Source organism: Maylandia zebra, linkage group LG2 (assembly GCF_041146795.1).
Source record: "Maylandia zebra isolate NMK-2024a linkage group LG2, Mzebra_GT3a, whole genome shotgun sequence".
NCBI classification, from domain to species: domain Eukaryota; kingdom Metazoa; phylum Chordata; class Actinopteri; order Cichliformes; family Cichlidae; genus Maylandia; species Maylandia zebra.
Window position 1 is genome coordinate 16802518 of NC_135168.1, and position 12257 is coordinate 16814774.

General features: G+C 38.8%; 1 protein-coding gene across 2 annotated transcripts in view; it reads right to left on the bottom strand.

The window, feature by feature from the left end:
* The window catches only part of fstl5 (follistatin-like 5), a 198118-nt gene that overhangs the window by 3054 nt on the left and 182807 nt on the right, over nt 1–12257 (bottom strand). For both annotated transcript variants that reach the window (XM_012919780.3, XM_004553652.3), the window contains 2 exons: nt 8756–8863; nt 6908–7032 (listed from right to left, as the gene is read on the bottom strand). In XM_012919780.3, the coding sequence (XP_012775234.2) occupies nt 6908–7032; nt 8756–8863 (233 nt within the window). The remainder of the gene's footprint in view (nt 1–6907; nt 7033–8755; nt 8864–12257) is intronic.

Genomic DNA, 12257 nt, shown 5'->3' on the forward strand with positions numbered 1-12257 from the left:
CACAAAAAAAAGCTCAGCTGTCAGTCAATCCAAATCTAGGACCTTTTCACTGTAGGGCATGAGTGCTAGCCACTGCAACACTGTGTTGCTCTGCTAAGATTAGAAGACCATCAGGTACCATTGTAGTTCTGACCGCCGGTGGCATTTCTCCCATGACCTGCTTGGAACCAATGGGGGGGGGGGTAAAGTAAATACATTTTGGGTTTAACTTGGTTTTCATTTGAAAACCAGTTGTAAAAGGGATTTCAATGGAAACTCATCCCCATATAAATAAACATACAGTCTCCTCAGTCTGGTTGTGCTGACAAATTTGACCAAAATTACACAAAAACAGTACATTAGAACTTTGAGGGGGTTTTTAAACACCTTTTCCTTGGATTGCTGCATGACTTTTTTGAATTTTGTTTCACAGACTTGAAGAGCTTCTGACTTTGCTAATCCAGAGTTTTACCTTTAACTTTAGCACTCATACTATTAGATAAAATATCTCAACAACTGCTGATGAAATTTGAAGTATATAGTCATCGCACCCCATGTTAATTATAATAATCTTGATGATTCTTAGTTTTTCCATCCTAGACCATCATCAAATTGCATTTTTAATTTTTTGTTTTATGACCAACTACATCATCCTATCAGCTGCAGCTGTGTTTAGTTCTACACTCTTTATAATTTGTGCTCTAATACAGACTGACTAGCAATTAGTGCTTGTAAGCTGAATTTGAGGGGCAAAATCATACGTTTCTAGGCTGTCTTCTCGAGCTTCCCGGCCTTTTTGGATGATTAATGCAGAAGGACATCTTGTTAGTTCAAAGCTCAAGTCATTTGCTTTGAACAGTCATGCACTGTATTTGAAAATGTTCTGTAATTTTTGATTTTTTTAAAGAAATCTGACAGTAAAATGCCCCCTAGAAGCTTAACCTGCAGGTGCAAAAAAAATCTTAAATCGACCAGCACAATGCAGATGATAAGGCAAGGTCAACCTGAAATAAGAAATTGATTTTTTTTACTAGGTAATTATGAAGATTGTTGGACTGTCATAATTTTAAATAAATTTTCAGGAGCAAAACTTTAACATATCTGAGAGGTCCATTTAAAACACTAAAACGGCCATCTTCTGCCCTCTGGCAATCTTCATATTGGCTGTCTAAAATCATCTACACTTTCCCCTTTAATAGAATCATAGCAGTGTTATATGTGGGCAACAATCAGTGAAAATGCTACTCATTAGAAAAACCCAAAGAACCTCCTAATGGCACATTACACTTTAACAGCTGAACAGTTGGAATATGCAAGGAGCGGACAGGCCTCAATTAAATGCGAATACCAGGTGATTGATGCTGACAGGCGCTTCAATCTTGCCGTCATTCATCATCTTTTATGCCGTTTGAACACCACACTGTCTGTACCTGTGAACAGAAAATGGCTGTTTGAAAGCCACACAGCACATTATCATCACTGTGAAGGGAATCATTGATCCAGAGATCATTGTGACCACTGGGGCCAGGCAGGAGATTGCACAGGGTCACAGAAACAACTAAAGCAGAGTTTTTGGTTTGTAACATGTGAGCATAAACTGATAACAACTATTTCTCACGTGTGCGAGGCTGGCTTTACTCCTTAATTAGTTATATTTCACTTATTATGTGATCAGCATTTAGTTTTGGGTTGTTTTTTTTACTTAAAAATTTCCTGCCGTTGGTTTGGAGCTGCTAACGATCGATGGCTTTTGGCATCTTAAATAGTCTTTAATTAGCTTGTCTTATTATTAATGGAGCAGTTTTTCATATTTTGTTGCCAAGTCTAGACTGTGCTACAAAACAGTTGTCTGCATTTAGCACAAAAATTGTGGAGCAGACCATTTATTTTCATTCATTTTCACAACTAAAAATCCTTTTTTTTCCAATTTAATCAGGAAGACAGCAGATTTAATTGTTCCTTTTGTAACTCAGTGTTACTGTAAGAACTTGCAATATGAATTATTTGACCATTTTCTGTTCTGCACTCCACCCCCTTCATACAGTTAAAGAGCTACTCTCTACTCATTGTCATTTAATAAAAATACAAAAATCTATTATTATGATTTAGCCAAGTCTAAGACTGAAAGGAAACTGAGGACCACCACTGAAAAACAACTAGTTTAATCCCTGTAAGGGGAACCAAGGATTTCAGAATAAGTAAAGCAAAGACAAAGGAAACAGGTCAGAGTAGGCAGGTTGCTGCAGGGAAACGGTAAGAGACTTGGACAATCTAATCCAAATTAATTACATGGACTGGACTTTTATTTAAGGTTAGAGTCTAACACCGGACCAGTTCACTCATCCTACCAAGTTGTTATTGCTCAGATATGTGAATGTGTTACTTCCATAAGAAGCAAGCAGTGATATCAGCAGCCTTTCAGAATTTCTCTCTTAATCATTAGTTAGGCTAGCAGAGGCAATGCTAGCCTAACTAATGATTATATACAATAAACTTTTATTTGGAGTTGACATCAAACTGAAATGAACCACACTTTGCTGTTTTTTCCTGGCTCCGAACTGGTCTATACTGGTGGCTGTGTGCGCAAACCTTCTTCACTTTGTCATTATGAGGTATTTGTAGAATTTTAAGGGTGAAAAATGAATTGAATCCTAAGATTCAATAAGAAACAACCACTGTAATACGACAAATTGTGGAATGAGCGAAGCGTTGTGAATACTGCACTGTATCCTAACAAGAAGCTCTAGCATCTCTCTCAGTAAGTGCTTGTGAATACAGCCAAATTCTCAGAACAGCCAAGAATTAAAATGCCCATTCAAATGAATTAATCAGACAAAGTTTTCATTATACAATCAGGACTTATGAGTAATTTAGACTGTAAAATTTGTTGGCAGTATACACTGGTTAACTTTCATAAGTTGTATTCGATTCACTGGAGTCTTACAAAGATTTATGATCATTCAATCAATTCTGTGAAACCACCAAAGCGGTTTTATGTCAATTAAAAAGCCCTCCGTCACTAAACATGTTGGTTCTTGATTCTACTATAGTGTCCCTCACCTATATTAAAAAATAAGCTCTGAAGAAAGATGGGGGAATCTAGAAGAAAATCATCAGAAAAATGTATTGTGCAGTTTAAATCTGAAAAACCATTTTCACCCACTGGCAGGCAGAGCTGGTGATTTACAGACCAATAATACAACTCATCAAACAAGCCTATCAAACAACACTGAAATTGTTTTGCCATGGATTATTATCAATATTGTGGCTGATCAATGACTAGTGCACAAATGCTGTGAAATATTGGTAACATGCAAAAGGTCGATGCGATGAAACAAATACTTTTCTCAATGGTTTGACTTTTTTTTCATGTATGAAAAATTGATAATCAGACATTGTTTGGCCTTGCTGTGATGTGAACACAGCTGGGGTGCTTCACTGGCAGACCCGGATTGCTCTGTGCCAAACTGACAGCTGCTGTTTGTCGTTTGTACCAATGACTAATGCATAAAAGATTTCCCCCAATTCTGCACAAGATGGCTATGTTCAACTAGCTGCTTTGCATGCTAACTCATCTCTGTGTCAGTGTTTTCACTTTAGAAATGGCTGAGTCTAAACACTTAACCCCAGAGTAATGTTTGCTATGCAGTTCAGTAAAAGATCCTCAGGGTAAAGCTCGTGAGCAGCGACAATGGATGCTGAACAGTAAAATATATCTAAAGCACAGCAATTCTTGTTCACCCATCCTCTAGCACAAAAAGAAACATCAAACCAACATCTCGCTCGACTTGTTTTGCCAAAAGGGAGTCTGTGCAATGATTAGAAATTTGTGGAGAAAAAAAAAAAAGAAGTGTGGGTAGCTTGAGCTGCAGGGTGCTATAGATGTGGGCATAATTAAGAAACAACCACTTTTTTTCTTTCCTTTTGCTGACATGTAAATTTGCTTGGCTACAAGTCGATGGCTGTAATGAATGACAGCCCCTGGAAGTTCCTGTTTGCTTTATAGTAGCTGCCGAGGGAATCCCCAGTCATTAAACAATCCCTGGAAGTTGCTGAATATATGTTGGCCGTTCGCACACTGCTCATGTTGCTTAATCGACTAATCGATGCTGTGTTCCTGCCAGCAGATAAATGCCTGTGTGAGTACCAGATATATAAAGAAAAATCAGAGCCACGGGGTAGCAGTTAATTCCAACTTCTCTATTATCTGCAATAAAACAGTTGTCCAAATAAAAAATGTGTATAGATCCAAAGCTTTGTCCTGCTTCACATGTTGTCACACATTCTCCAGAAGAGTACTCGGCCTCAGCCTCAGGTACTGTCCGATTTTAGCCATATGAAAAACATTCATAATAGTTGCACCTCCAAAGAGAAAGCTTATTTTTAATTATGAGTAGCTGTTAAAGAGAGCACTTTCACACAACATTGTGGGGGAAAAAAAGAAAGAAAACATGGTCACACTTTCCTGCAATCTTCCCTGCAGGTCTCAGTGGATCTAATTACAGCTGTGCCAGCAACCCCACCCACACTCCCACCACACAGACACACGCCGGACTGCGTGCTCCTCCTCGGCAGGAGACCGTTAACTTCCTGAAATCCTCCAGACCTCCTGCTTGTTCCTGGCCTCTCCGTGACATTAGCCAAGCGTTTGGGAAAAGCTTTTCTCTATCCGCGTTAAGCCTGGGTGTGACAGCTGCTCGTGACATGTGAAAACCGAAGCAGCGTTTCGATGCACTCTGCACTCAGCAGGTCTATGCTTTGTTGTTGATGAACTAAAGCGATAAAGAGCAGGTGAGGTGCCAAACTGCCCCCCCACTCTCTGACTTTGTTGGGTTGTTTTTTTTTATTTGATCTCGGTGAGAACAAAGAAAATACTAATGACTCCTGTAAGTAGTGGCATTTGATGATAATACTAATTGCTGATTCATTCTTAAAACCACTCTTTAACCGTTTGACACAAAGAGTTTGGGGATATCTTTATCAGTGTAAGAGGCAGCTGCATTTAATTGTTGTTATTCTGTTTTGGTCATGATGTTTCTGAAAGGAAAATTTCAACAGCTATAAACGGCATAGCTTATTTAATTGTTTTTAAAGTTAATGCACATTATGTGGACATCCTGTACAGAACTGGAAATAAACCTAAGCCTCAGGTATTGCTGCTGATTTATCAGGTAATCACCATTTACTGGTAATGTCTAGCACCAAGCTCGGAAATTTGTTACATTATTTCCTTAAAAGAAAAAGAAAAGAGTCCGAACGGTTGAAAGGTCTATTTCAATCAAATTAGTAAAGGTAGGGCCTAGCAGGCAGCCGTCAGCTGTAGCCACTTTCCTTTGTCCCATCTGTCAGTCAAAACCTCTATACCCCTAACAGGGAGTGGGTGTTTACTATTCATAAAGGCCACAATCTTTTAGTTTTTTTGTATCCGGTTACAAAAATGCTTCCTTCAGAGATGGACTCACTTTTGGAGCCAAAGTGGCCATTAAAGAAACAAATCCTCTTTGATGTTCATTTTCAGCTCCTTATTTTTGCTGCACGATTATTTGCTTACATGTCATTTTTAATATTCACCTTAATGTTGTGACCAAGTGACGAAAATCATAATAAACTCCTAAACTTAACTAACCACTGAGTAAAAAAGCAACGCTCTAAATGGGAGATTAACTGCAACCTGCCTTAGCATCTTCTATCCTAGACCTCCACCTCGCCCTTGTGTCTCCTTTATTTGAATTTGATACACAATACTTCTTAGAGTCTAATACTGCAGGAGCCCCTGCATCAGGGCACCGATGCCTAAACACCTTTGACATGTTTAAGTCTGTCACCCCAGCGACTTCTGACCAAGAGCAGTATTTGATGGCTTGGAATGTGAACCAGTTGGATGGGCTGAGCTTCTGCCTCCCAGACACTTTAAAGTAGGCATGAAGATGCCTTACAGCTTAACATGCCCTGAGGGGTAGATTCAGAATCTATTATGATGTATTATTAAATCTACAGAATTATAAAATTATAAAAAATGAATCGGATTATAAATTTACCAGTGTGATATGCCTATCTCGCTAGTCACTTGCATTTGTCAGTCCTCTTATTTTTTGAGCATTTGAAAAGCACTGCGTACAAGATCTACCAGAGCTACTGTGTAATATTTACAGTCTTTGCACAGGAACCTGCACAGGAACACAGCCGACAAATACTTGATTTTAAACAACCTAGCAACATTTAAGATAAAATAATAATTGATGAAATTAATTCAGTATTTGCAACTGTACTGAAATCTGGTAACTGTTCAAAAGGTTTTCAAGAAGAATGCAGATCATTTTCTGCCACTTGCTGTTTATTACTGAAAACTGAATATTTTTGGTAATCTGTTGGTTGGAAAAATTAAGATTAAGATTATTTAGTTTTTATTTGTTTTTGGAAGTTTTTATGACCGAGTGATTTGATTAAAAAAAAAATCAGTAACTTTGGCCTTTTTCTTCGTGGCCAAACCAGAGTTTAAACAGTCAAAGGATATTTAACAGTTGTAAGGATTCTGCGACTTTCAGCAAGTGTCCTTTGAGATACTGCCAAGAAATGTAAAGCAAAGAGTACACTGACATATTTAAAATTTCTAATACTTATAATATGCTTATATTATTTATTGTTTTCTGCAACTCTTTTGTGATTTTTTATGCTGGTTCTTGTTAGTCTTTTGAATTTATTTAAAAAATAAGGAATTGTATAATCAGTTTCAGGGTGCCCAGTTTCATCAGATAACTGTGTGGCCTTGATCCAAAAACCCACTCAAGTAGCGCAAAACAATGCTCATTCAAATTATTGTATTGAGTCTTGAAGAGATTTTAAGTAAAGTGAATTAAATGCCAAAGGGGTGAACCTAATTTGCAAATCAATTTACATTAGGAATGTTGCTGGATCATGCTGGATGTACCTGATGTGGTTAATGATGAGGCTGGAGGCGGGAATGAAGAAATCGTCCACTCTGTCGAAGCGCCTGCCGACCGGTTGTGTGTGAACGGTGTGGTGGGAGACTCTTCCGCTGGCCTGATTGATCACCTGGTGAAGACCAACAGAGAAGCAGGTGGGTGTTTAAAATGAGCTTGATGAATACACTCAGTGCTGCTGGTTTCTCCTCATTAAAGTCTTTAAATCATACTTACTTGGAGCTAACAATGAACCGAAAGGGACTAATATCAGAAAGCTGCAAAGGTTTCCAGCATTTTTTAACAGATAAAACTCTTCAGCCTCTCCTCGTGCTGTTGAGTAGCTGGAGCTTCTCAGTAGGAGGTGATGTGTGCTATATTCCTTGGTGTCTAAATAATCATCATGCATGCATGGAAGCGTGTAGACATGTGGTTGTGTGTAGGCAGGGTTTGCTTTGATTGTACCACAATGCTGAAGGCAAATTGCCACAGACCAAATCCCTGCATTACAAATCTCTGTGCTCCTGATGACAAACTAGAATTTCCAATGAAACCGCTCAATTTGACTCAAAGGAAACAATTAAAAAACACACTCATTAAATATTTGTTCCATTTATAGCAAAGGCCTCAAAATTGAACATATACAAAGAGTATTTATAAGGTGCAATCAATAAGTGTAGTGAATTCCAGAATTTAAAGAAAGAAAGAAACAGCAGATTTAGTTAATACTATAATAGCGCGAGTGCTATTTTCAGTGTGTTCCCCAGAGGTCCTGTTTTACCACTTGAAGTATGCAATATGTGCTACACTGGCTCAGCAACCCTTCATCTTGAGTATCATGTTAAAAATTATTACATGAAATTTGGGTCATTTTGATGTTGACCCAACAAGTTAATGTTTGCTGTTTGCAGAGACACAAGTGGTCAGAACAGGATATCTAAAGAGCAGTGTGAATGAGATGGACCAATCCTGATGTGCAATAAAAGCACCATCTTTTGATATATATATTTTAATTTAACTTTTTAATGATACAACACTCTACCTTTGTGGTCAGAAGTTTATGTGCCTGGATTTATGTGTAGTGGTTCAGAACCAAAAACTACTACAGCCTTAATGCCTGCTGCACTCAAAGTGCATTTAATTAACTTAAAATATACTCTAAGGGAGAAGCAATGAAAGTAAAGGTGGGATGCAGATGGAAATTAGCCCAAGGCTATAATCTGGCATATTTACATTTGTTAAAATGTTCATTAATATATATTGCCCCTCTTTCTAATAAATAAATAAATAAATAAAAATAAAATCTTTTTTTCAACTGTCAAATAATGCACAGCTGAAGTCACTGAATTTGTTGTAGGGAGAAAAGATCTGTTTGTTTGTTTTTATCACCTGTAGCTTTCTGGATTGGCTTTGTTGGTAATGTTATGCTAATAGTTATTCCTTATTGCTGATTTTACAGCTTACACATGCCTATCTTCACACAGGGTATTTAATATAATCAGCAGGAAGACATTAAGTTCCTCTATCAGCTCTTTTTATTTATAGAATCCTGAAAGGGTTCGTTGAGTAATAGAAAATTAATGACCAGATAATTTGGCACTGTTGGTAAAGGAAAAATGAGCAGCCTTGGACTCTGGGACAACATGATTGGTATTTTTCACAATTTTCTGACAGTTGGTGAACATAATACATTTTAAAGCATGTGAACTATCCGAACTTTGCCTTGATAGTCTGCATCTCTGTGCTTGTTTATATAACTCACTGCTTTCAACCGTTTTACAAGGACGAAAATGGACAAGGACTGCAGAGGAGAGAAAAACATTGAAATATAATTAACTAGTGAACCACGGACACACCTGCAGGGTAGGAAAGTTCTTCTCCATGTCTCCCCAGCTGAGCAGCCACACCTGGTCATGAGATTTGTCATAGTGGAGCTTCACTGGATACGGGTCAGTGCTGACCGTCTGAAAGAGAACACACAACCGATCAAAAACCAAATTGAGCCCAAAGACAGCAGGGCCATGGTATAATACCGCAAGGCAAACTAGACTTGTGTTTGAAGAGATCCCTCTTTGATGTGCAATGGTAATGCTTTTGAAAGGTTTTCCTGCAGACTAATGCACCGTGGGTTGACAGGTCCAAGTCTTCTTTTAACAAGGTAGATTGGAGGTGTGCTTTTTATGTATAAGGTGTGTTTGGTGTTGAGCTGCATTTCAAATCAAGTGGTGACAGACACAATTTCTTTACCACACTGAAGTAATTGCTTTCAGTCTTTATCCGTTCTTTGACACACAGCAGCAATATTCCCAACCAGAACAATAGATGAGCCGTATGTGACAGAAAAGCGCTCCTCATGCATTATGTCCACCTGAGTGCAGAGAGACACCCGGCTCAAAGGGAATACGGAAATCTCAGGGGAAGCGAGAGCATGCAGTAGCTTTACTCCTCACAACAGCAAGAAAAAGCAATCATCTTTTTAAAAAGAATTATTGCAACCCTGTATTCCCACAACCCCCTTTGACTGCAGCTTTCCTTCTATAATATTTGTTTTGCCACAAAATCCTAATGGTATTGTTTACCTTGGCAAAATATATACTGTATTACTGAGAGAGTAAACCTCTCCTAAGAGAGTTATTGCAAATAAGATGAGAATATCTGTTGAATCCTAACTAATCTCCGAGCATGTAGTCATCAGAGAAAACAGGTGTTCGCGTTGTTCTTTTCCTCTCGACTGACAACTTCTTTCTGGCTGAGGAAGATTATAAAGATCCTCAGCCAATATGCTCTAGTAACTTCTACAGATCTGTCAGAGATGAAGCGCGGAGAACATTGCAGCTACTTGCACACAAGTATCCGCATGCACTCTGCAATTCATTAGTTATAATGCACAAAATACAGCTTGCTCATTAAAAACTGTTAACTAACAATTTAATTGGTTGCAAATTTCAAAACGCAAATCGCTTGTTATTGTTGCTTTCGGCATGTCAATCATATTAATAATCCAATGAGAACACGAAAATCTGGGAAACCAGAACTTGCGTGTATCTTACCATTCGAGACGAGTGACGGGTTCAGGTGGGTAATTAACAACTGGTAATATAATGCAATGAAGCTAAACCTCCAGGCGACTGAATAATGAGCTTGTGACAGACTCTGGGACACCAACCTGCTTACTGGCAGGTCCCTGAGAGGCTGGCAAGCTGTAAACAGCTATCACGGTGTCAGGAACATCTGCAGGGATCTGAACAGCCCGGAATTAGTCTGACACACCCAAAAAACCCACTGACACTGATGATTCAACTCCACCACTCACTGTTATTTCCTGAGGAAGCCTTGCATTAAAAAAAATCCACCAGGAAAAGAGACGGGTGCAGCAAGGAGTGTTAAAGGGGCGGCTTCCTCACACCATCTGTGAGGAAGATGGCAGGATTTGCCATTTTAAAGCACTTCTGAAGGGTTGCCAGGCGACAGTATCCTTGAAGAGGTGGGTCTCAGGGTCACTCGGTCATCACGTTGACGCTAAGGTTAACTGTGGGTCTTGACGGTTGCAGTTTGTATGAAATGGGTCAGGTCAGGGATTAGCAGTCAAACAAAAGCTGATCTTAAAGCTGAAAAAGCAGCACTTTAGCGGTTCAAGTGGAACAGAGCCGGGCTGATGCACTGGCAAGCTTTCAAGCAAGTAAGAAACAAAACAGACTTCATCAAGTAGAAAAATTCAACACATGCAGACAAAGCCCTGCACTCTGCTGTTGACACTGACGTTGCTTATCAGAATGATTTTATAATCTCTCTGTAGTGGTGACAGTAGTGGCTGGGAACCCCTGGTCAAAATTACTGCTACTGTGAATAGTTGTGTGTAAGTAGATAATAAACTGATGTCTAAAAAGACAAATATGAAACATTACTTTGAATATTTTAAGCAAGATTAGAGCACTTTCTGTTTTATATAATTTTGGTGCAAAATAAAAGTTTGGGCACCCCAGAAGATTTGACCTCTCACATAAGTTTTGCCAAGGTTTCCAACCTTGATTACAGTTGCTTGTTAGGCCTATTTTCGTATTAGGTCAGAATTATGGAAAGGCCTGGGGATGCACATTTCACATCTTAATAAACACTCAGACTCCTAAAACCTTGTCCCAACAACTAGCAGCTGCCTACTACTCTAAAGAACAGAGAATAATTGATGCCCACAAAGCTTGACTACAAGAAAATAGCTTTTTTTTAAGTAGAAGCTTTCTTACTTTGTAATGGAATTAAGACATGGTAAACAGAAAGTAGAGGTCAGGTTGAAAGAGCTGCTTGAATAATTGCTAGAAAACCAAATAAAAATAGTTTTTTCTTAAATAGACATTTGGAGTAGGTCTCCACGATTTCATAGAAATAACCTTAATGGAATCAGAAGTTTGGCATCCAAACAACATCCAAACAAACCAGATGAATGGCAGACTGCTTTTTAAAGATGTCGGCGATATCTTTCCTCAGCAAAGCCAGCAACTCGACCTTGAGCGCCTCAATATCAGGATTAGCTTGAGATGTGGGGGGCTTGGCAGGAGACGACGGCTCACTCGAGGGTGTGGTCGCGGTTTGCAAACCAGGCCTCAGATGTGTTTGAATAGTACTGCGGGTTTTAACATTTTTTGCTGCCATTTTACGCCGGCCCGAGTAAAACTTCTCAACAAGACAATCCACAAACCGAAACAGGACTGGAAATATGCCCAAAAAGCGCAAATAAATAACAATTTAATCGCGTCCTACTCCATCAAAGCTCAACCGGAAGTCCGAATGGCAGACTGCTACACTGAACAACGATATATTTGGAGCAAAAAAGTGCAGATTTTCATGAAAAGAACTCTCAAACTGCAGCACCATTTGTAGCACCATTTTAGATTGACCATGCTTTGGGTTCTTGTTGCAGGAAAATGACCTTAAACGCACCTCAAATTCCACAATGTGCAACCTCAAGAAATGCAAGCTAAATGTTTTATTATGGCTTTCAGATTGGGGACTGGGGACAGTACATCAATGTAAGCTTGTGGATAAATCTACTGTACATGCAAAAAATCTCTGAGTATTTAGTAAACAGAATAGAACAAGTAGCAGTGATGATGTTTCACGCTGTTTTCAAGCAAGATAACAAAATTCATCCTCCCTGAAATATTAAAGAAACGTGTCTTCTTCTTTAACGTTTTCTTTTTTTTTGTGCCAGATGGGCACGATCATCTCTAGATTTTACAGAGGATGATCAGAAAAAGAGAAAAATACCAGGGAGAGGCAGTTTATAGCCAAAAATGTTTTGTTGGTGTCAGACATTGGGGAAGAAGACTGCTTCAGACAGCTTCAAGCTAATAGGAAGGCAAC